Source organism: Impatiens glandulifera, chromosome 1, assembly GCF_907164915.1.
Source record: "Impatiens glandulifera chromosome 1, dImpGla2.1, whole genome shotgun sequence".
NCBI classification, from domain to species: Eukaryota; Viridiplantae; Streptophyta; class Magnoliopsida; order Ericales; family Balsaminaceae; genus Impatiens; species Impatiens glandulifera.
This window is the reverse complement of record NC_061862.1, coordinates 145,265,612-145,291,377: the sequence shown is the minus strand read 5'-3', so window position 1 is coordinate 145,291,377 and position 25,766 is coordinate 145,265,612. Positions and strand designations below refer to the sequence as shown.

General features: G+C 29.1%; 2 protein-coding genes across 2 annotated transcripts; both read right to left on the bottom strand.

Moving 5' to 3' along the window:
• Positions 1 to 8,979: 8,979 nt before the first annotated feature.
• On the bottom strand, positions 8,980 to 10,609 carry LOC124920020 (uncharacterized acetyltransferase At3g50280-like). The gene is made up of 2 exons (XM_047460408.1): positions 10,112 to 10,609; positions 8,980 to 10,046 (listed from the first exon to the last, which is right to left on the bottom strand). Exons 1-2 carry the CDS (start codon positions 10,571 to 10,573, stop codon positions 9,141 to 9,143), a joined length of 1,368 nt encoding a protein of 455 aa, XP_047316364.1. The 5' UTR covers positions 10,574 to 10,609; the 3' UTR covers positions 8,980 to 9,140.
• Positions 10,610 to 24,795: 14,186 nt separating this feature from the next.
• On the bottom strand, positions 24,796 to 25,501 carry LOC124910218 (ethylene-responsive transcription factor ERF011-like). Its single transcript, XM_047450839.1, has one exon. It carries the CDS (start codon positions 25,461 to 25,463, stop codon positions 25,053 to 25,055), a length of 411 nt encoding a protein of 136 aa, XP_047306795.1. The 5' UTR covers positions 25,464 to 25,501; the 3' UTR covers positions 24,796 to 25,052.
• Positions 25,502 to 25,766: the final 265 nt, after the last annotated feature.

The following is a 25,766-nucleotide window of genomic DNA, read 5'->3' as shown; positions in this document are numbered from 1 at the left end:
TTATTCTGGAAGCTCCCGAAAGGGATTTTTTTTTAAAAAAAAAATAAACTTTAAAACAACTAGATGGGCTTGACTAAATTTGTTTGAACCTATGGCCTCATAAGATTGGCTACTAATCCAATGAAAAAAAAACATAGAACATATTGATTTATGATTGGGCTTTGAATATTGAATCTTAATTTTTATAAAAATTTTTTTTATCTTTTTTAACTTAATAAAGTTTAAAAGGTAAATAAGGTTAGTTTTCTATATTTAAATAAATAAAAATATTTGTCAATACTTAAAATAAATGGCTCAATTGTTGGGTCGTTTCCAACTAATGAGACTCGAACATTAAATGTCAAATTACTGTAGTTAGAATTATTCTAACGTATTATTTTCTTTTATTAATTTTTTACGTTTTTAAATGAAATGATATTTAGAAACATTTTAGATATATTGTTGATTAAATTAAATATTATTTTAGGATTTATGCATTATGGTTTTATGAAATTGGTTTAGATGAAACAATGTGTAATTTAAAGAATGATTTAAGAAAATTTGAATAAAAATAGATTTTATTTATTTATTTTTTAAAAAACTTCACAACAACATAAATTTGTGTACGGTTTAGTTTTTACTTTTGAACGTATTTGTGTTTTAAATTGAATATTATTTCGCGTATATACGCGTTCAAAAATACTAATATAGTTTGAATGCTTAAAAAAATGTGTAACGAAGGATAATAGTTGAAAAATGAAAAAAGTGAATTGATATTTTGTTTTTAAGATTATGGTATATTAATTCAGAAAAATAAAATAATATGTTAAAGGAAGAAAAAAAATTTATTGCGATGATTTGACCTTATTTAGTACAATATAAAAAATAAAATTTAATAATAGATCAACTCTTCTAGTCTAGCGGTAATAAGAGGTGTATATTTTTATCTTTTTTAGATGTCTTAAGTTCAAACTAATTAGATGGTAAATTTTTTGTGCTTGATAAAATAGTTAAATATATTTACGAATTATTTGTTTAACCTTTTGTGGTCAACCTAAACTCAAACCAACTAGAAGCTTTTATATATAATATGATGTTTGACTCTTAAATGGAATAGGGGTAATAATTGTGGAGTTCGTATAACTTTTTTATATTAAAAAAAGTTTGAAATAACATGGCTCCTTATTTGAAGTAAATTATAATTTGGAACCTTTTTTTTAATATTTATAATTTAGGGCTCCTAATTTGGGTCAATTGCAATTTACGACTTCTTCTTTTAATCCTCACAATTTTGGACTCTTTATTGTGATTAATTATAATTTGGGACCTCTTATTTTGAACCTTACTATTTAAAGCTTCACATTGTCAGATTTGTACAAAATGAGGTTTTTTTCTAACGGATATGGATGTCTGAAAAATAAATGTATTACGTGATATTTATAATTAAAAAATTAATAGTGACGTGTACTTCTAAATTTTTGTAATATTTTTTTTTAATAAATGTCAATTCATTAAAACCAAAAAATGAAAAAAAAAACTACATTTATCCCAACCCAAATTAAACTTCATTCTCCGACTTCATTATTTTTACCCTAATTTGACTCATTTTCTCTGAAGTTGAGTTGGGCTTAGAACATTTAGAATTACGTGTCATTATTAATTTTTTTTAATTATAAATGTCACGAAATATATTTTTTTGACGTACGTCCATGTCCATGTCAATAAGGAAAAAACCTCATTTTATAAATCTGATAATACGGAATCCCAAATTGTAAGGTTTAAAAGAATATATCTCAAATTTAAGGAATTTCAAATTACAAGATTATAAAAAAAAAAAATCAAATTGCAATGAGCCCCCAACAAGAAGCTTTCATTTTGTTATTATATAAAAAAAAATATTTAAAAAAAAATAAATTAAGAATGAAATTATAATTGAGTCTTATCATAAATAAATTCTCGTCTTTCCTAAATTCACTATTATTTTTTAGACTTGTAATTAGTGCAGGATTTAATATATTAATATAATAATAAAATAGACGTTTTATTTGACTTTTCTACTCATTTTTTTTATCATATTTTTCTTAAGCTATGGCTTTGTTATTCTTGAAATGAAATTATAAATTTGAAATTGGGTCCTTTTAAATTTTGTTGTTTCATTATATACACAAATTCATCCATTTGAATTGGACTTACAATTTTAATATAATTAAATTGTATATGATTTCGGTCAATTAAGGCTTTACTGGAAAAATTGAAATTTCAAACCTCTATTTTTTTTTTCTTTTAAATCGGACCTCTTTTTTCAAATTTAACAATTTGGAACATCTTATTATTAGAGTATAAAAACGTAATTTTTTAACGGTTTCAAACATAGTTAAATTATATACATGTTATTTATAAATAAATAAATAAAATATTAATGTCACTAATTTAATTATCAAATTTTAACAAAAGAAGGGTTTTGACTATTAATTTTTTAAAATTCGATAGTCAAAACTCTTAATTTGTTGAAATTCAATAATTAATTTAACGTGAATTATTTATTTATAAAATAAATATCACGTAATTAATAAGTTAATAGCGTTTGAAATCGTTAAGATAAAATCTTGTTTTGTATAACTTTAACGATAAATAGTCGCAAATTGTGAGGTTTAAAGAAGAGTCGAAATTTTAATTGTTCCAATAAGGAGCTCCAATTTGATAATTTTACCTTTAAATATTAAAATTATTGTAATAGAAAAAAAATTATTAATTTGTATATGAAATAATCTACTTATATTAAAAATAAGAAAAATATTCGTTTATCACAATATAATCACTTACAATAAAATAAAAATAGATAAGAAGATCATACATTTTCTTATATAGTCATACCAATGTACAAAAAATAATATAAGGAATCGCCCACAAAATTATAATCAAAATAAAAAAAAATTGAACCATCTCACAAATTCAAAGCATAAAATATATTTTATTTATATATTGCTAGCTAGTTTCTTTTTAAACTTGATTCTATCTCGATTTGTGAAGATTCCTCTTATCAACAAAATTTTGATGTTATTATGTTTTCTAACTATAAATTCTATAATATTGTAAGTAATATGATTGTAATTTAATTTAAATTATTACAAAATTAGAAATAATTTTATGTTTTCTTGTTTGGAATTTGAAAGTAATGAATTAGTTGTTTGGGTAGGTTTAATTAACTTATTATAATGTCAAAATTTGGATTTATAATACTGCATTATTTTTATTTTAGTTTTTTTCTTTCCATACATTTGTGATTTTTGCAAAATGTAATTTAAGAATAAAAATCATAAAAAAGAATTACGTTGAATTATATTTAAAGCTATCAATATCACACTAATCTTTTATTATTTTCTTTGAAAACAATACTTTTTATTAAAGATTGGACATCGAGAAATTAGAAAGAAAACAAAAATAGTGACGAATATAAGACAGGTAAGCATAATGGAATAGAGGTATGATAAACCCAACGAAGGGTTAGCGAAAGCAAGACCACGAATCCTACGTGGCCTTGCCAGCTAGGAGAGAGAAAAAGAAAAAAAAAATTCTACATTTCTGCATATCCTCTTTCACCCAATAGGGTTTCATATTTCTGCATTTCTTTCTCTCTCTGAAACGCATCATTTATTTCTCTTCTCCGGCTCCGACTGCACTTATTTCTCTTCTTCGGCTGCATTTATTTCTTTCTACGGCAGCATTTACTTCTCCATGGTATCCTTTTTAAGGATCTTTATTTTTTTTTGAATAGATCTAGGGTTTAGATTTTATAGATATAGGGTTTAGATTTTACAGATCTAGGGTTTACATTTTACATAAGTATTTATGGATTTAAACTGTTTGAATTTTCAGGAAACCGAAGCACCGAACTTGAACAACCTAGTAGATAAAGAACTTAACCTGAACAGATCCACCCCTGTTGAACCCGAAAGGTACCCTGAACAGATCTAGTGGTTTCGGGACAAGAAAGGGTCCTTCATTGTCCCGAAATGGTTGGTTTCGGGACAAGAAAGGGTCCTTCCTTGTCCCGAAATGGTTGGTTTCTGGACAAGAAAGGGTCCTTCCTTGTCCCGAAATGGTTGGTTTCGGAACAAAAAAGGGTCCTTCCTTGTCCCGAAATGGTTGGTTTCGGGACAAGAAAGGGTCCTTCCTTGTCCCGAAATGGTTGGTTTCGGGACAAGAAATGGTCCTTCCTTGTCCCGAAATGGTTGGTTTCGAGACCCGAAAGGGTCCTTCCTTGTCCCGAAATAGGTTGTTTCGGGACCCAAAAGGGTCCTTTTATTTCCCGAAATGGGTTGTTTCGGGACCCGAAAGGTGGTTTCGGGACCTGAAAGGTGGTTTCGGGACCCGAAATGGGTGGTTTCGGGACCCAAAATGGGTGGTTTCGGGACCCGAAATGCGTGTTAATAGGTGTTATATTCATAGGTGGTAGGCCTTGATTCATAGGTGTTGATTCTGACCTCCTCATTGGTGGCCTCTTCCGAGGTGGTGACCTATTCCTAGGTGGTGACCTATTCCTAGGTTCTGCTGCTGCTGCTGTCGCCGCCGCCTTTGGGGTCTCAGACACCCCCTCATTCATATCCTCCTCATCATTATCCCCCACATCGTTATCCTCCTCATCGTTCTCCCCCCACATCCCCGGTAGTGGAATTCGTCCCACAACGCTTCCGCGTCCGAATCCTCCATTTTCAAACTCCGTATCCAGTCTAAACTTCAAAGTCGTGTCATTCCAACATGACAGTATTGGAAATCGACGGTCATTAACTCCTCCCAGTTGTGGGTTGCTCACCCTATACACGTAGCACAACTGAAAACAAACATGTGTTAATTAAAACCAATTATTTTTGCAAACAGAGAAATTAATTAACGGATAACTTACAATAAGGAACGTCTGTGGTCCTTGGAAATGTCGTTTTTCATTCTCCTTCACTTTTGCGCATGATTGAACTAATTCTTCAAGTACAAATTTGCACCAATTGAACTTCTTGATATTATGAACATCTGAAATAGATTTCAGAATTCTATACCTACAAGGGGAAAAAACATATTTGAGGATTTATTAACATGTCATATAAGTTGTCATGCAAATGAAATAACAAAAATGATAGTACCTTGATAGTTGACCTAGGTGATCACACCAGAGAAAGCAGCTGACAACGAATAATACGAAGTCTATCTTAAAATTGTTGTCAGCAGCTTTGTTCTCAATCATTTTCGTCGGCATAGTAGTCACTAAAGGAGCGCCATTAATAGGGTTACCCCATCGAGTCCTAAATGCCTTCAGCTTGTCATCAGTCTCCTTATTCTGATATTCTACAATGTCCAACTCCCCTCTGGGGAGACCCAATACCATTTCAACATCTTCTTCTTCGATTTTCACTTCTTCGCCATTCTCTAGAGTGAAAGAACATTTATCATAGTCAAACTGCCTCACTAGATAACGAGATATCTCCCCGGGGCATTTTGAAAGTGATAATGAAAGTAGATGGCCAAAGCCTATTGACTTCACAGCCTCCTTTTGATCATTAGACAGTAGTTGCAGAAGATTGAAAAGGCCAAAAGAAGATGTCCTAGTTAAAAAAAGGTTGTGTGGGGCTGCTTTGGGAGCTGCTGCTCTAGGGGATTTCGGAACTAATTTGAGAGCTTTTGGGGATTTGTGAACTGCTTTGGGAGATGCTGCTTCTTGGGCATTCTTTTTACGTTTATTTGCCCTACAAAAACAAAAGATAAACATTTAGAAAACATGAAACAGTTAAAAACCAAGAGAAAACAAGTTAAAAATCTAAATTTCAGGTTCCGAAACACCTTATTTCGGGTCCCGAAACAACATTTCGGGTTCCGAAACCACCCATTTCGGGTCCCGAAACAACATTTCGGGTCCCGAAACCACCCATTTCAGGTCCCGAAACCACCCATTTCGGGTCCCGAAACCACACTTTCGGGACCCATAACAGCCAAACATTACAAAATCCGATTTATGGGTCCCGAAACCACCCATTTCGGGTCCCGAAACCACACTTTCGGGACCCATAATAGCCAAACATTACAAAATCCGATTTATGGGTCTCGAAACCACCTATTTCGGGTCCCGAAACCACACTTTCGGGACCCATAACAGCCAAACATTAAAAAATCAGATTTATGGGTCCAGAAACCACCCATTTCGGGTCCCGAAACCACCCATTTCGGGTCCCGAAACCACCCATTTCGGGTCCCGAAACCACCCATTTCGGGACTCATAACAGCCACACATATCAAAATTCAATTTTGGGGTCCCGAAACAACACATTTTGGGTCCCGAAACCACACTTTCGGGACGGTTCATTCAAAAAACATATCAAAATCAAATATTTGGACTATGTAATCATACTTTCGGGTCCCCGAAACAACACTTTCGGGACCCATAATAGCCAAACATATCAAAAATCACATAAATCATCACATAGAAGCAAATAAACACAAAATAATCAACCATTTCTATCGTTAAAATCATTAGAATCAGCAGAATCATAAAAATCCATAACCCTAACCGCAAAAACCTAAACGGTCTTCAAATCATCAAAATATTTTAGGATTCTAAAGGAGATGTTATTTACCTTGTCCTTGGAGATTTTGGAGTCTTGCTTGGAGATGTACCTGGACCACCAGCCTGAAAAAGAGAAAAGATATTCACGAATGCAGACAGTGAAGTGAACAGAAATACCCGAAGGAAAAGACCTACCATTTTCGATCGAAAGAAAGAAGATGAATAAAGTTGAAGAAGTCGGGGATGCCGCCGCCAGAGAGAAAAATCGCCAGAGAAGAGAAAAATCGCCGGAAAGAATAAATGAAAAGAATAAAGAGAGAGGAAAGAAGAAGGGGGAAACTGAAACGTTTTTCAAACGTTTTTTTTTTTTTTCTCTCTCCTAGCTGGCAAGGCCACGTAGATTCGTGGCCTTGCTTTCGCTAGTCATTCGTTGATATTATCATTTCTCAATGGGAGAAATGGAGAGGTTGAGGTAAGAAAAATACCGATAACGATAATATGTGGGTCAACGAAACAAAACAGAACATTAATGTCAATGAAGTACAAGTTGCTTGAATATATATATATATATATATATATATATATATATATATTAAAATAAATAATTAGTTTAGAAAATTTTAAAATAAATTAAATTCCAGACAATTTTAAATAAAACCAAATAGCATAAATAAATAAAATAATTAAATAAAAAGACTAGATAAAAAAAATATGCTCGCATATATGATTTATATATTAGTTTAAGGGATGTTTGGTACGTGTTTTTTTACTCAAAAATGAGAAAATGAATAAAATGAAGTATTTGGTTGATGAGTTTCATTACAGAATATTGATTTGATTCCGGATACTCGAGAATCATCAATTCCTCTAAATTGGGAGGAATAAATCTTGTTATATTGACAATGGCAGTGGAGAAGAAATGGTGAAACTTGTTTGACCTAGTCGAAACATTCAAACGAGAACAAATTTCAGCAACAATAATATGTAGTTTGCATCTTCTCCGTTAGTTGTTGAAAAACTAAAAATAAGGTTTTCAATTTTTTCTTTGTTGCTGGAAATAGATCCGCAGAATTTGAAGAATAAGGAAATTTTCAAGACATATTTCTTCAATCGATATAAAAACAAAAAACAAAAGTCTAAAGGCATATTTTTATTAATTTTACTTTGATTGACTTATTAATTAAATAAAGAAGTAGATAGAGCAACAATTGATGACAAGAGTGAGAAAAGCTCAAAAAAGTTTAGGACTACCTTGATTTAGGTCATATTTGTTTGTCAAAATAGTTAATTTTTTTTAACTTTGGTTTTGGACTTGTTTGATTTATGTTGAATTTGTTTGACTTTTTGTTCAAAGTGAATATTTGAGTGTGTTATAATTTTTTTTTCTAATTCCATATTTAAATTTGGAAAGTTCAATGGAACGGATAATTTTGGTTTGTGACAAACGAGAGTTAAAGACTTGTCAAGCACAACAAGAAATTATGAAAGTCTTGCGTGCTCAAGCCAACAGTAATAGAAGACGGAGATTGGGAAGAGTTGCAACAATAAGCATCAAAGTCCTTACGACTTTGTTTGGTAGATGAAATCATGTACTTTGTGATAAATATGTAATCTCCAATTGAGATATGAAAAAAATTAGAATGTCAGTTTATGTTTGGATCGTTGACGACTAAATTGTATCTAAAATAGAGAGTATATATGGTTTAGATTTGACTCAGTATATGAATGTCTTCAATTAGATAATCACAAATCTAACCCGACTTGATGTGAATATTGATGATGGAGATAGAACAATGATTTTTTTTGTTTATTAGTGTCTTTCTATGAGCACCGGGTGACATATATGTGAAAAATTAGAATGAATGAAACTCTACATTTTATTAAAACAAATACCTATATCTAAATTAGTTTTTTTTTTTTTCAAATTACATTGTGTCTACAGTTAAGGTTATGAAATACAAATATATATATATATAATATATGAATTTGTGAAACATAAATTAAAATAATTGATCATGAGAGTGTAATATTGACAACAAATTGATCAAAGAATAAATAAACTGACAACATATACTGCATATAATGGACAGACAACATATTTAGGATTGCCAACAACAGATAAAGACAAAGGACATAACAGACAATTAATACATGTTCTTTCTTTTCAGTATGACAATCCTTGTAAATAAAACAAAATGCACAAAAATGTAAAAACAACAACAAACAAGTAAATAACAAATAGTTCTATGAGAAGCCAAAAAATTAATCATTATAATTTTATCATGAATGTGAACAATAAACTCAAATAAAGCTTAAATTACACCCTCAAAGAGAGTTTGTTTACCCAACTTAATCTAGCCATTTCCAAGGACATGCTTTTGTTCTTTCTTTTACTTCATCTATCAAAATCAAACATTTTCTAAATCAAACATTTTCTTAATTTAAGAACGAAAATAATCAAATACTTCCATAACATAACTCAAATCTCTATAAGAAAGAACAAAAGATAAACTTTTCAACATTAAAACACAATTGGAGTAAGATTAACCTTATTTTAATTCAAAGTTGGAATCTCATGATTTAAAAACAACAAGCTTATTTTTACTTATAATCAATTCCCATTACACATAGCCTTCAAGAACTCCGGGTCGGATTCAAGTCGACCCATAAAATCGGGCAAAAGGGTTACCTCAAGATCCATACTTCCTCCACCTTCACGACCCGGGTACAACGTAACTTTACCATCAAACTTATGGGCATAACCGCTCCGAACAGCAAGAGCTTTTCCTAACCCGAATTCATTTCCATACATATCAAAACGGGGCGAACTACCCATCATTACACTATCCGGGTCAAAAACACTCAAATTATATATAGCCGGTTTTCTTATCCACGCATCCACCCAATCCCTCAATACCTCATCTGTCTGTCCAGCCACAGCCTCATGAAGCAATCCAGCCGTCAACCCCAAGCTTTGCCGGAGCAATTCGCCGGCGGTGGTCGTCCCCGGCACCGCTTGTATACAATTCCCAAAATAATTCCCCGACAATGGCGGTTGAAGCCTAGTTCGAGCATTGAGTGCTAGTCGGCAGCTGGTTTTACGATCATCCTCCATTTGCCGTGCCCGGGTAATGCACCGCCACATAAGAGCAGATAAAGCCTGTAAAGAAGAGATTTTTCCGGCGACATTTGGTTTGGATTCTTTGTTTGCTTTTGATTTCAGATTAGCTAATGATTCAACTGAGAAATGAAAGATTCTTTCTCTTAAAACAGGTGATTCGATACGGAATGTGAATTCGTCGTGATGGGTATACGGTAAGCTAAGAATCGGACCATGTCCGGCCGGAAACCATCGTTTGAAATCCGGCGGCCGGGAAATAGAGTTTTCAGAACTACCCTTTTCCATATTATTGAAAATCTCAGAAAAGGTATTGAAAAAATGCCAATACGATGTACCATCAGCAAGTGCATGATTAATCGAACAGCCAATGAAGATCCCATCAATCAATTCCGTCACCTAAAGAGAAAAAACAACATTATTAATCTTCTAAATCGATTTAAAAATTTTCAATTTCCACTCACCTGTATAGTCAACAATGGCCTAACATGGCCGTCGTGATTAATCGCTCTATCATGATCAAAGAACGATTGTACTATAAGTGGGACATCTTTCGGAGAAAGAACATCTTCAATGGTCAAATCAACGGCGGCGTGAAGAAATCTAGCGCCGGAGCTGTTGTTACAATCGACATAGACGGAATAAAGATGGGGATTTTGTTGTTTGATTGTAACTAAACGTCCGGCGAGTGGGTAGAAATGGACTAGGGTTAAAGAGAGAGATTTCTTGAGTTTTTGAAGAAAAGATTGAAGATTTTCGTCTGACATTGAAGTGGGTTTGCGAAAAAGGAGACCTTTTTGGATGTATAGAACGGAGAGCATGGCTAGATCCCATTGAGAGAAGTAAAGTGGTTGTTTGGACTCGTCGGAGATGAACTCCGGCTTGACGGAGCTGTCTGAGATGAATCTTATGACCGGAGATTTCATTGTTAGAATAGTCAAACTTGTATTGCTTAGGTTCTTTCACCCATGTTAACTAGTTATTATATAGATGATATATTAAGCCTTGTTTGATCGGCTATATTTGAGATTATTTTTAAATGGCATATTATAAAATAATTATTTAACTATTAAAATAGATACCACTATTTATTTACCAGAAATAACATAGTTATTGGTTGAAATTTTATTTTTTTAACATTTTTAACATCAATTTTTTTTTAGAATAATGATAAAGAGTTAAAAAAAAAATGACAAAAAATATAGAGAAATAATTGTCATTCCTTTGGTAGATTAAAAATCTGAAAATTTTCTATCGTGTTATTTTCTTGTCATTTCTTTCTCGTTCTTTATATCACTCTTTTATTTTTCTCCTTAAATATCAAACGTACAAGTCTACCAACTTCATTAAATATATTATTAATAAACAATATTTATTATTCAACCACCAACTAAATTACAATTTTATAATATTCTTAATATATTTGAAATGAGAGGAATGAAGTAGAAAATTTGAGACATATTATTGGAAATTCAGATAATTTGAGACATATTATTGGAAATTCAGATATACTGATAATGTCACACTTGTTGTCTCATAAGAGAGAAAAGAAGAAAGAGAAAATTGAATATTAAAATAAAATATCATATATATAATTTTTTAGGATTTAAAGTTTAGGGTTTGGAATTTAGAGCGTTTAGGATTTATAATTTAAGGTTTATTATATATATATATATATATATATAATTTTTTATTGTCTAATTTATCAAAATTACATGGTTTTAATAAATGAGACAGCAATTGATAGATTCACTCACTTGGACAACAGATCTTCTCCCTTTTATTGGATGTATAGATTAATAATTTGGGATAGAAAAGAAAAATTTTATTGTTTTTTAATCCAATGAAAATCCATTCTCATTCATTTACTTAAATTATATCTCCGTGTCATTTTTCATATATTAAAACGAAGTTATTTGGTAGTTTAATTTTTTTTTTAATTGATTAAAAATCATAATATATTTTTGATTTTTTTTATTAAGCAATTACTTTTTATTTAATTTCGTATAATTTTAATTTTTAATTTGGTGAACTTTTAAAAATAATTGCTTTTTTTTTTATTACACTCAACAATATAATTATTTTTTAAAATTAATAAAATAAAATATGAAAATGATTTTATTTATATTTAATTAGTCATAAATAATTAAATAAATTTATAGATTGTGTTACAGGAAAAAATTAATAAAATATTTGCGAAATAAATTTATTTGAATAAAAAAGTAGAACGATAAATAAATATTAGACATTGACCATAAACTTAGTTTTCACAATAAAATACAAAAATACCTCCTTTGTTTTTAGAAAATTATATATACTAAATTATTTTAAGAACTTAACACAAATTATGTTAAAAAACTTATTTTTTTCATCACACAAAATTTTAATGGAATATTTTAAATTTTTTTAACGAGACTACATCAAACAAACTCAGAAAAATAGAAGGAATTAGGTTATGTTATGTTATTACTTCTTTTTTGTTGCAATTAGAATTGATATTAATGTTTACATATGAAAGTGACACTAACTTAATTCTTACCAAGAAAATCTCATTCTTATGTTATAATAATGGATATTTAGTTTAGGTTCAAATAACTAAACTAATTTCAGGTATGATTAACATTTTTTATTATAAATATACTAATTAATTTTTATTTTATTTTATAGGTATCAAATCGAAGTTCAATTGAGTTTAATTGATCGTACGAATTATTACTTAGTAAATTTATATATTCAAATCTTTTAAAACTTATATTAGGCTTTTAATAATATTCTAATCATTTTTAAGATACTAATTATGATTTTTTTTTATCATTCATTCTTGATCCCCATAATTAATAAATATAAATTGGTTGATATTAGTTTGTGGTGAACATTCCACATCAAGATGGCATAATTTCAATGAAAGATTCATTAAAAATTATTCTCATTTCCATGAAAGTTCCTAGCCAAGATCAATATTTTTTTTAATTTATTTTTACAAAACATAGTAATGTTGAGAGAAAAATTTTACATAACAATCCAACAAGTTAAGTGTATGATTAAACTTTATTAATACAAAATTTTAGATTAAAACACAACAACTTGATAATTTTTTATAGTGTCAGTCGCAATATAGGAGGCTTGTTGTTCCACCTTTTATGTTAAGTTTATTTAGTTAGAATTATTATATTTTTTTTTAATTGTATTTATTTATTCTCTTATCAATCAAATTATTTAAATTTTGGGTCAAAATATTATTTATTTATTTTCTTAAAAAAATATATTTTTTTTTCAAGTTTTTCACTAAAATAATTTTTTAAAAATGGACAAGATTATTTGAACAAGGAATTTATTACAAAAAAAAATCTTGTAAGAGCTTGTTTGATGTTGAGTTTTTTCTGATTTATATTGAATTGTTTTGAAGAAAAAAAAGTATATGATGAAAAATAGATTATTTGGATTTTTAATTAGTTAATTATTATAATATTTTTTATTTAAAAATAAAATTTATAAAAATAAAATGATTTAGTTTAATAAATAAATTAAGTAATTAAATAATTAAAAATAAAATATGATAGTTGTATTTTTTTTTAAATCAAAACAGCATAATTAATGATAAAAAAACTAATTATATATATATATATATATATATATATATATATATATATATATATATATATATATATATATATTAAAACGTTTGAAACATTGCTGCTCAATCAATTTGAAAAGTATACCATGATCTAGAAAATGTACGTAAAAAAAGTTTCTCTTTTTTCTTTTAACTCTTATAATTTCATTAGTATTTGAGGTATTTTTTTATTACTCAAATTTAAATATGTATTAGGTTTTTGTTGGATATGAAATCTTATTTAGTTATATTGAATTTTTTTATCTCAAACTTTTATATTTCAAATAATGGTTGGTGAATCGTTCATTATTCATATTCTCTGATTGTTTGATGATATTTTATCGAGTCCGTGTTCGTTTTATTCTTAACAGCAAATGAGATGAATTTTGGAGTCATTTTTTTTTTAAAATAAAGAGTCACATAAATATTTCATTTAATTTGAAAATTCTTACATTATCGCATTCGTCTAGAAGAAAAACAAAAATTGCGTTTTCATTGAAAATGATCCATATTTTTTTTTCTCAAGCTTGACTAATTATGGATGGGGTTCGAGGAATACAAATAACCTCTTGGGAGAGTCACATATTACTAATTTATCGGTGATTAAATTTGCACCAATAGAAACCAGGACTCTTTTTCAAATTCGATAAATGTTGATTTTTATAGATGAACAATTATTACTTGACATAACTTTTTTTTTCCATTATTTACCGACCATCAATCAAAGACAATTTTCACATTTGCTCAAAATATTTTATAAAATTTTTTTTAACAACGTTTGATTGGTTTGTTAATCTGACTATTTTTCATCAATTATCGTTACAAATTTTAGAGTCACCCTAAAAAGTTACAAGTTTTTGGATTTTTTCATTATAATTTTTAATTATCGTAAATTTGTTATATTATTTAATATCTATATTTTTATTTAGTTGTATTGGTTTAAATTTTGTTGACGTTATTTCTTAATTTATTTTTTTTATATGTAATTTCTTATTTAAATCAATAATAATTTATTCATTTAAAAAAAATGATGATAAATATATTTTGACACTTATTACCACATTAGACTAGTTGTGTTGTATATAATGTGAAGTTATAGTAACTCCTAATTAACCACGACCAATAACTTTCACTTCATTTTGTCATTTAATTATGATGAGGCTGGAGAATAGAGATGTAAGCTGGTTGAATATTACAATTTTTGGTCTTTATCACTTGCACAATTCTATTTAATAATTTTGAGGTTAACTTTAACATCACACCTCCTATTCATTATTTTCCATTTTCATTCAAAACATTTCTAATCTCCTCGAAATTGAAACCTAATATTTTAGATCAACTTTTTTTACCGAATCATCATGATGAGTTCAACTTTAACTAGCTTTATTAGTCTAATTCTAAAAGAAATACTCATTTTCAGAATAATTATGTTGATTACACATAATTAATGGTCACAATAATTATGTTAGTTATTAAATATAACCATTAGCAATATATATACTGTGAATGTTAAAAAAAAACTAAGATGGTCAAGTAGCAATTGATGTCTAACACTCTAAAGAATTCAACAATGAGATTATGACTTCACTAAAGCTTTAATTTTTTAAATTAAAATAATAATAATATATAATAAAGGATCGATTCAATTATTTAATCTTTAAACCTTTAAAAAAATATTATTAATTGTGAAGATTCATAGCAATAGAGTTCGAATTCGAGTTTTCATGTGGATTATTTTACAAAAAAAAATACTAATCAGAAAAATAATTTATTTAGAGTTGGTGAACTGATAACATATATTTCAAATCACGATTAAGAAAGATAATGAGTACCTACCACATATATCAAATTAATTTTCCCCATATATAGAATTTTAGCAGGCATATTATATATCATTTGCTTTGCATAATTTACTGCAATTTATTTAAGAGTACCATTTATTTAATATTTTATTTTAAAACAATGAAATGAGTCAGATTAAATCAATAATCTTATTAAGAATAGAAATACAAGGATATCGTATTATTTTCTCAATCTGATATTCCCATTTTCGGCCCACACCTCACTTATTTCTAAAATTACTTATTTATCTCTATCATTTTTATATATTTATCTTTCTTATTTTATTTATTTTACTAATTTTATTTTATTTAATTTTTAAGTTTTTTATCATTAAATATAATTAATTAATTAATTTTTAATATGTTTTTTCTACTTTATTATTTAATTAAAAATACAAAATATTATTATTTTTATATTATAATTGTTTAAAATATATTAAATACTGAAATGTGTACTAATTTAATAAAATATACAGATTTGTTATTTAGATTTGATTTTGCTAACAAGATCTATACGATCATAACTAAATTAATTATATTTTCTAAACATTAAATGTGACAAGTCCGTTTGACCACTTCTACTAAACCGAGCAACTAACTTTTGAGTTATATTTAATTAGTCGTTTCATAAATGATTTAATTGATTTTCAGTTCCATTTAGATCTGTCCGATTCGATTTAAAAGTTCAATCGATTTTACTTACAAACCTATGTATATATATGAAAAATATCATATTAACTACCAGGCTCAATCAAATATAATAATTTTTCCATCAAAATTTTGTTAACATTTAATATTTTTTATGTTATTGTTTTGCATAGAAAAAATTGTATCTTATATTTTGATTATGTAACATAAGAATTTTGAGAGATAACATTTTATTATTTTTATTATTTTTATAATTAAGTAGAACTACCTTTACACACTACTGTCTTTACACCGTTGAAATCAAACTGATAAACTATGTTTGTTTATTGGCTTGTAAAACATTTTTCTACTGATATAATTTAGAAAAAAATATATATATAAATAAAAAGTTTAAAAATGATAGAAAATATATATATTTAAGGGAGTACTGGCTTTCTTTAGCTTGACGGTCAAGGATTCACCTACTCCAATTTATAATGTCACTAAACAAAGTTGAATAACAAGTCTAACAAACTACTTATTTATTTATTATTATTATTAGACTTTGACTAACCATTAATTTTTTATAAACTAATACATGATAAAAAAAAAAATTATAACAAATTTCAAATATTAATCATCTCATCAAAGTTTAGAAAAAAAAAAGTCAAAACAAAAAAATATATATAAACAATATATTTTTTTTATAATCAGACCACTATAAAAAAAAATAAAAAAAATTATAAGACGATTTATTTATTCATTATAACAAATATCTATAAATGATCTGTTCACTCTCGTTCTTGAAGCATAACTCAATTTATTAAACAAAATACTAAAATATTGTTATTTTAAATTATTTTTTATTTTATCATTATAAAAATATATATTAATACATTTTAATTTATTTTCTATAAAATATTATATATCTCCCCAAAATCATTATGAATCATTATTTTTAAATAACCTAAGTTATAACAATTAGAAAGATTCTCTTGCGATAAATACATATAAAAGTAAAAAAAAAAAATCCGACTCAAGTTCAAAACATACTTATAATATTTTTTATTTTTAACCGTTTTAAGTTTATGGGCGGGTCAACTCACAATCCGACTCAAGTATTCGTTAACTCTCACATATATATTCAAATTAACCAAAGTGCTCGATCGACTCGGCAATCCGAACATTTTGAAATTAAGCATCATTAATTAGTTAAAAAATTGAAAATTATCATGCGTTCATCAAATTTGGTGTTGAATTTAAAATATAAAGTATTATTAACTTAGTTGGTTAAAATGTTGAGTTTGTTTTATTAGGTTGTAAGTTCGAAACATACCTATGTCACTTTTAATTTTATTTTTAACCATTTTAAGTTTATGGGTTGGTCAACCCATAATCCGACTCAAGTATCCATTTACTCTCACATATATATTCAAATTAATCACAACTATCAACCCGACAATTCAGACACTTTGAAATTAAGCATCATTATATAACTCAATCCGAACCCGCCCTAATCAGATAAAATAAAAAGAAAGGAATCACACAAAATATTACACAGCTGTTTTTTTCTTCATTAAGAAAAAGTTTTTCTTAGACATACAATGGCCGGCTTTTCGAATGAGAACCTCTTTTGGTATATTTGGGCCTTCTAGTTTGTGGGCTCTGCACACATTGGAAATCCTAATATCAATATTTTGAATTAAATTAGATTACTTAGAAATATTTTGTTTTTTAAGGGAAAGTAAATTATTTATTTAGTTGACATATAGTACTAATTTTTAATACTTAAGTTTTAATATTTATTAATAATTATTTATTTTGAGAAGCTCAAACATATATTTAATTCTTTAAGAATTTCTTATTTGGGTACAAAATTTTCTCAAATTACTGAAGGTTTATTGAATAAGAAAAATGAAATTATGATGATGGTGATGAAATAGAATTCAGTGGGTTGTGCCTTAGATGGGATTTGTTATTGAATACGAGGGATTTGATTTTTTAGACAACATTCCTTAATTGGAGGTTGGATTATGCCAAAGAAAAAAGAAGTAAAATTTCATATTTATATTTGAAGATTAATTATAAACATTTTACAACCACTAATTAGCTTCAATTTCTCAACAATTTACAATTTTTTAAAAATAAATTATATTTAATAGATGATTTTTTTATAAATATAATTCTTTTGAAAGTTAATTGTTGTAAACCTACAAGTAATAAGAAATAGAATGAAGTATATTTTATAAATCAATGCCTATAATCAATCACTTTGGCATATGATAATATTTTTTATCAATCACATTGGCATATGATCATATTTCTTGATAGATATATTCAATAAAAATAATGTTTTAAGACACCAAGGTAGCTCAAGTGGCTAGTGTTCTTCTTAACAGACCAAATGTCATATTCGATTTTTACTTAAAACACTTTAAGTTGTGTGCCTTAAAAATAAGGCTATAATATTAAAGTTTAACCCCAAGTCCCATGTTTATTAGTCAAACTTTCCCTAAACCACATGTTTATACGTCAAAATTTGAAAGCCAAAGAGTGCTGTGTGATTTAACTTTAACCCAAATGATATAGGGTATTATAGATAAAAATGTATCGATCTTTTGCATTTCATCCATAGTTGATAAAATAAATACAAATTCAAATTGAAGGTTGAAAGTTCATATCACTCATTGTTGCTCCTAACGTGACACATTCAATAAAGAATACAATTAAGCACTGCCCCAAGTTCATGTACCCGAATCCCCATTTAACAAGAAATCAAGATTGAAGGTCCATAACGTTTAGGTCACCAACACTTAAGAGAGTTTGGTTTTATCTCAAGCCACAAGACAATGGATGTATGAACCCTCACCATTATTCTACAATAGAGTATAATTTGTCATTTGAGTTATACAGATAGGTTCACATAGAGTATATTTTATGAGTAAGGAGACGGTGGATATCCACTTTTTATTGTCGCTAAACTAGAATAATGGTTTTATTTGAAATAGTATATTTTAGCTTATATTGAATAAGTATATATAATATATTTGTATTATAATTAATAAAACAAATTAAATTAACATATACTAATTAGTTCAAGATTCACATTGAAACTGTAATTTATTTTTTTCGGTGGCCGAGGAGAGCCTGGCAACAATCTAACTGTTTTTTATATTAAATTTGTTTGCTACAAATCAAGTGTTATATTAATAGATTCGATCATCAAAGTCCCACATAAGTATATAGTTGATAATATTGGAAATCGTATTCAAACTTTGTAACATCATCAAAAAATAACAAATATTTTTTAATATGTTTTTACAAATATAAAGATCATTTTCCACTAATTACTAGTGATATTTGAGACATAGGTAAATGATGATTTGTGTCACTTGTCATTATTTTGATAAACACTAAAATACTTGTAAAAAATAATTTTTTCTTAACAATTATTTCACGTATTATATTAGTACATAGTTAATATATATATATATATATATATATATATATATATATATATATATATATATATATATATATATATATATATATTATAACTGATTAATTTCTATAAATTTTGATAATAATGTAAATTATAATGAAAAAAAATGGTAGAATGAAAATGTTGTTGATGTTAATTATATATATAAGAATCATGACCATGGTGTTCCACCTTATAAAAATCTTAATAAAAAAAGAAGTAAGGATATATAGCATTCTAAATTAAAAATTAAATATAAGATACCGGCAGAAAACTAGGATGAGAGCGGTATAACCAGATCCTCATAATGTTATAGTTCAGACCTATGCCAAAATGGTAAGAAACAAACTATTTGGGTCGATTGGACAAAGATAGTTCATGTCGGATCTAAATCTTTTAAAATCCAAACGTTGAGGGCACGTCCTGTAGTGTGGCTATCTCGGAAATTAAGAATGAAAAAAAGAGTGGTTGAAGTTGATTTGATCCAATTAAAGTTGTTATGTCTGGCCCTTCAGACGTCGACTTGGAACCGAGGGCGTCATGGGCTCGATTCTAATGAGGGTGTCTTTTGACATGTATTCAATTCTCATAATAATTTGATGCTCTTTGGAAAGAATTTAAAATAACATTTATTATACAAATTGATAAGAGTATTAAACCCTTACTCGAGAAAGGGATCTGACGACTCGTTGATAGTCGATCAATTAATATTGAAAACTCACATGTTGTTGTGCCCGAACACAACATAAGAACTCTCGTATATAGGGAGGGTACATGGATTTGATTGTTTAGAATGACAACAGATATGTGGAATCATTATCTTCTTAGTCCGATCAGTAATGATCTTGGGGGATTTATTGAACTCGACAAGAAAATTCAATTAGCACAAGAGAACGGTTGTGTTAGGATTAGGATGCAACATTCTGATCCACATAGTTGTTACCCTGAATTTATTTGTGTTGATAATGTGACATATGTATATAAAGTGATGGTGTGTCTTGAGCGTTATATTTTTATGTCTCCTTCACCAGGATCCTCTTCATTGTCAAATCCACATACGTCGAAGGCGTTGACTTCATTAAGGCTAACAAGATAGTTAGTGACAACCCCATTTTACATTGATCGTATTCGATGGCTAGTCTTGCAAATGTTGAAAGGTTAGTTGTTGAGATAACAAATTCAGGGGGATTTGATATGACCGAGAGGGTGATTGAGTAGGATGAAGTTGAATTAAATGAGTCAATAGTTTCTCATGAGGTTGAGATAGAGTATACGTCTTCACAACCCTCATGTTGTGATTCCTCCTTAAATGGTATATCAAGAACTCCTCGTCCTATTTTGGATTTATTGTCCGAGAAAGAAACGATTGACGATGTAGAAAATAAAATATATTAACCTGTAGAAGATATAATCCAAGTCAATCCTATTAGAACAATTATCATAAGATTACTGTTATTAAATAATAGTTTTCATTCATGATATGTCTAATGAGGAATCGGTGATGTTTAAGCCACATTATGATGTCAACGAGAATATTTAAGTAGAATTCTCGACACACAATATGACAATGAATGAAAACAAATATCCCATGAAGGAGGTCCTAGAATTGGAGATTGAAGTGTGGCCCAGTGAGCATGAGATTCCACCCCTCCCGAATACTTTCCACCCAAGCTCTTTTTCATTGAAAAACTACCAACATTGTCAACTGAAGAAGCTAATTAAATGATCTACCGAAGGGTTATATACAAATAGTAAAGCGTGTATCGAAGCCGAGAAATTGTTATTCCAACTAGATTTTATCAATGATTAGAAATATTATTGCTTGAAAATTTTATGGGTTAAATGATGGTGTGAAGAGATATATCATTAAGTCCTTAATGAGAACTCTTGGTTGTGGCATACATTGTTTTAGTGAGACTGAAATTCGGAAGATGGATTAATGGATCATTAGAGATTTATGTAATTAGCGGTTGTGTGGGTGAATGACTCTTGATTCTAAAGGGGTGTCGGGTGAAATTTTTTTAGCATGAAATGAAGACATGTATGAGAAAATGGATGTTAATTTGGGTAGATACTCGATTAATGTTCAATTAATAAATCGAGAGGATAATTTACGATGGTAATTTATGTTGTATATGGACTAGTTCTTTTACAATTTAAAATAGAGTTCTTTAATGAGATAAATAACGTGGTTAGTCTTTGTGACTTACCAATTGTTTTGCAGGCGACATGAACAAAGTTAGATTCCCGCCTGAAAGAAAATGGGCCAATAAGACTAGTAGTATAATGTGTGAGTTTTTAGAGACAATTAAAGACCTTGAATTTATCGACTTGCCCTTGGAAGGTTGTCAATTCACCTTTAGGAAAGGTAATGACAATGAGGTCATATTCATTCTCGTATCGACATATTTTTAATTAGTGAATCATTTTTTCAAGAGTTTGTTAATATATTATAAAATGGTTCTTTCATGTAGTTATTCAGATCACCGACCGATCTTGATGCAACACCGAATGATGTAAAGAACATGTCAACCATTTAGATTCGAAAATAAGTGGTTGATCAAGAAAGAATTTATAATGTGTGTGCAAGCATGTGTTAGACATCGGTTGGGTCTCCATTGAGTAACCTTTTTTTGAACTTAAAGAATTTGCGTAAACTTCTCAAAAGTTAGTTTGTGGGAGATTGTGCTTTATTTTGTGTTAAACTCAATGACTTGTGTAATGAAATTAATGTCATTAATGGGGCTGGGGAGATTTGTGAACTCTTCGATGATGAAGTTAGTTTTTGGATTCAAATTGTTAGTAAATTGTTCGATATGTGTAAGAAGAAAGAAATTGGGGCACGCCAACGAAGTAGAGCTACATAGTTAAGAGTCAGATATAGAAACACTAAAATTTTCTATTAATAACTAACGTGCAAGCAAGAAATTATGTGATTAATTTGATCTCGATCGAATGGAAAGTTCAAGATAGTGAACCGAAAATCTCTACGAGTATTATCAAATTCTTTAGGGATTTATTTGAGGATTCATTTAAGGTTAGACTTACGTTGAATGATATTACATTTGATTCAATTGGTACATCATAAAAAGATACGTTGGAGACCCGATTTTCGTGTGGGGGGTTAAGGAGGTCATTAAAGGGTGCAGAAGTGATAAAGAGTCGGGGTGCAACATGTTTACTTTGGCTTTTTTAAGAAGGCGTGACATTTACTTAAAATTGGAATAATGGAAGTAATTGATCATTTTTATCGTTTTTTATCATTTGACAAAAGTTGAAACTGTACTTTGATATGTCTCATTCATAAAACTCTAGAGATTATTATTGTGAAGAACTTTAGTCCTATCAGTCTCATTTCGTCTTTCTATAAGATTGTCGCAAAATGCTTAACCAATAGGTTGCAATTGGTGTTAGACACGATCATATTTATTAATTAGATGACGTTCATCAAATGTTGTCAAATCTATGATGATGTATTATTAGTTAATGAGTGCATTAACTAGGCTATTTAAGAGGTGACAAATGTGCTTTTATAAAATTAGATATCGAAAAAGTTTATGATCACATAAATTGTGAGTTTTTGATGTAATGGATAGAATGAGAATGGGTGCAAAATGGATTGGTTGGATTAAATTTTCTTTTCGGCAGTTAAGTTTTCTGTCATTATTAATGAGAGTTCTAATGGATTTTCGAGAGCTCTCAAGAGACCAGACATGGTGATTCACTCTCTCATTTCTTGTTCGTCATTGTTATAGAAGCCCTCTAAAAACTGATGATATTTACAGAAACCCCAAGGAATCATTTGTGGAGTGAGTTGTGGGTCAAAAGGATATCATTTTACAATATTACATTTTCTTTTTTTGCTAATGACACGCTCTACATGGTTCATGTTACCTATAGAAATTTTAAACACCTTCAGGATATTTTATGGTTATTTGGTGCATGCTCGGGTCTTTGAGTTAATCTTAATAAGTTAGACAATATTTTCTCAAACATCATTTCGAATAGAAGAATGGTGAGGTCGACAAATGTGTTGGTGTTCCATCTACATATCTTGGTATGTCATTGGGTGATAAATTACGATCTAAGGTTTCTTGCTACCCGATTATCACTAAAATGGAATGTAAACTATCTAAATGGAAAAGTAAAATAATCTTAAAAAGGGGTCGGTTAATCCTTATTAAAAGTATGTTGTCATCATTGTCCACATATATGATGTCTTTATTCAATCTTCGTAAGAGTGTAGCGGTGAAAATGAAGAGAATAATGTGCAAATTTCTATGAGAATCTTCTAACTCATCGTTTTGTCATTTAGTTACTTGGAATAAGGTTAAATGTCTTAAAAATCAAGGAACTCTAGTTATTTAAGATCTTATTTTTTTTAACAAAGTTCTTCTATCAAAATGGTGTAGTAGATTTGTAACAGAGCCGAATAGTCTTTGGACATTGATGATCAGATATAAGTATGGTAATGATTGGTCTAGTTGGTTCACAAAATTTCTAATTATCCAACAGGGTATAACATTTGGAGGAGAATTTATTCTTTGTGAGCAGTTTAGATTCATTGTGGGGATGGTTCTTCGATCAGTATTTGAGACGACATTTGGTGTAGTGTCAAAAGTCTATTTATAACGTATCTTAAGCTTGCTTCCATTGTTATATGTAGAATTGTCTTAATTAAGGACATGTTTGATCATCGGTCTAACGGTTTCGCTAGCCGAATTAGATATAAAATGAGATTAAACATTAAAGAGAGTTTATCCCATAATAGAGTTACTTTTAGTATGACGCGATCAAGTGTCCCTGTCTGAACAAGACATGCATTGACAATAGAGGAATAATTTCTATATGGGGCATTGCTACAAGCTATTCACTAAGATGATTTTATATAATATTGGTTGAGAGAAACTTTAAGAGTCAAAAATTTCATCCAATATCTCGTTTTTTGGATGAAACATTATTCATGGTGAAATTCTTATAGATAATATGTGCATGAAAAAATTTGTATTATGGTTAGTTGTATGTGTAACGAAGAGGTTGAATCGACAACTCACTTACTTTTGTATTGTCGATAGTATTTGAAGCCTTTTGTAGAGTATTATTGTGATTCATTGTGTGTTGTATGAGTCTTTTGAATGGTTACTATGAAATTTGGATTGATGCAGCTGACATAACAAACCTACATATTTGGGTAACCAACACAATTATTTTTTGATGGATTATTTGTTTGGAGTGAAATCGTTGAATTTTCATTTATCGTTGTCGTACAATTCGTATCATTTATAATTATATTATTAGAACACTTCCTAATATTTGTTCTGAAAAGTTAATTGTTAGGACTTACTTAACTCTTATTAATTTATTGAATAATATTTTTATTTTTATTTAACCTTTTTTTTTAAATAAAATAAAAATACATATATCCTTTTGAGGCGGTTGACAGAAAATAAAATATAAAATCAAAACCCGAAAACATTAGTATAATTAGTAGTCGTCGCAGCCCAAAAAAAAACAAGAAAAAAACAAACGTAGCCGCCGCCGCCGCCCACCTCCCCCAATCTTCGCCGTACTCGCAACTTCTTCTTCTTCAAGCTTTTATTTCTAGGGTTCATCTTAATCAATTATTCAATCAATCAAACAGTACTACAATCCCTTCGGATTATCCATTCATTCATATATAAACATCTCATCTAACTAAAGATTCCGACAACCCAAACTATAATATACAAAAACAACCTCTTTTCTTCATCTTCATCTGATTAATAATAATAATAATAATAATAATAATAACATCAATAATAAAAGATGGGTTAATAAATTTCGAATCTAATCCCCAATTCTTATTACTCCTCATCAGATTCTTCAGGATCAGGGAACTCATTCAAATCAGGTTTGTAAGAAAACACACCCCTGCTACTATCAGACCGGCGAGAACTCTCAATAGCATCAACTCTAGCTCCGACTTCCGTCGCCCTTTTCCTTATAGAAGCAGCCGAGATTTCCCGGAGATGTTCTTGTTCTCCGATGACATATTCAGGGAAATTAAGTGGTGCGTTTGGACCTCGTAGGTAAAACATGGCGGTGTCGTATGCACGCGCCGCCGCAACAGGTGAAGAATAAGAACCGAGCCAAATTCTTGAACGTTTATTTGGTTCACGAACTTCGGCTACCCATTTACCCCACTTTCTCATCCTTATTCCTCTGTAGGGTTTCTTTGTTTGGTTGTGCCTTTTAGTTTCCACGATAAGATCCATTGATTTTAGAGAGAGAGAGAGAAGATTATGAGGTAGTGAGAGAGAGTTTAATGAGAAGGAAATTAAGGATTTGATCGAGGTTTTATAAGGTCATGAATAATGTTTTGTTATGTCTTACTTTGGAAACGACCGCCACCCCTCCCTTCTTTTTCCTTCTAAGATAAGTTGGGGGCTTTTTCGGCTATGTTTATTTATTTAATTATTTATTATTATTTGGTGGTAAGAATATGTTAAATATATAATTATAATATATAATAACCCGAATAGTTAGGGCCGACAGAAAATACGATACGAACCAAACAC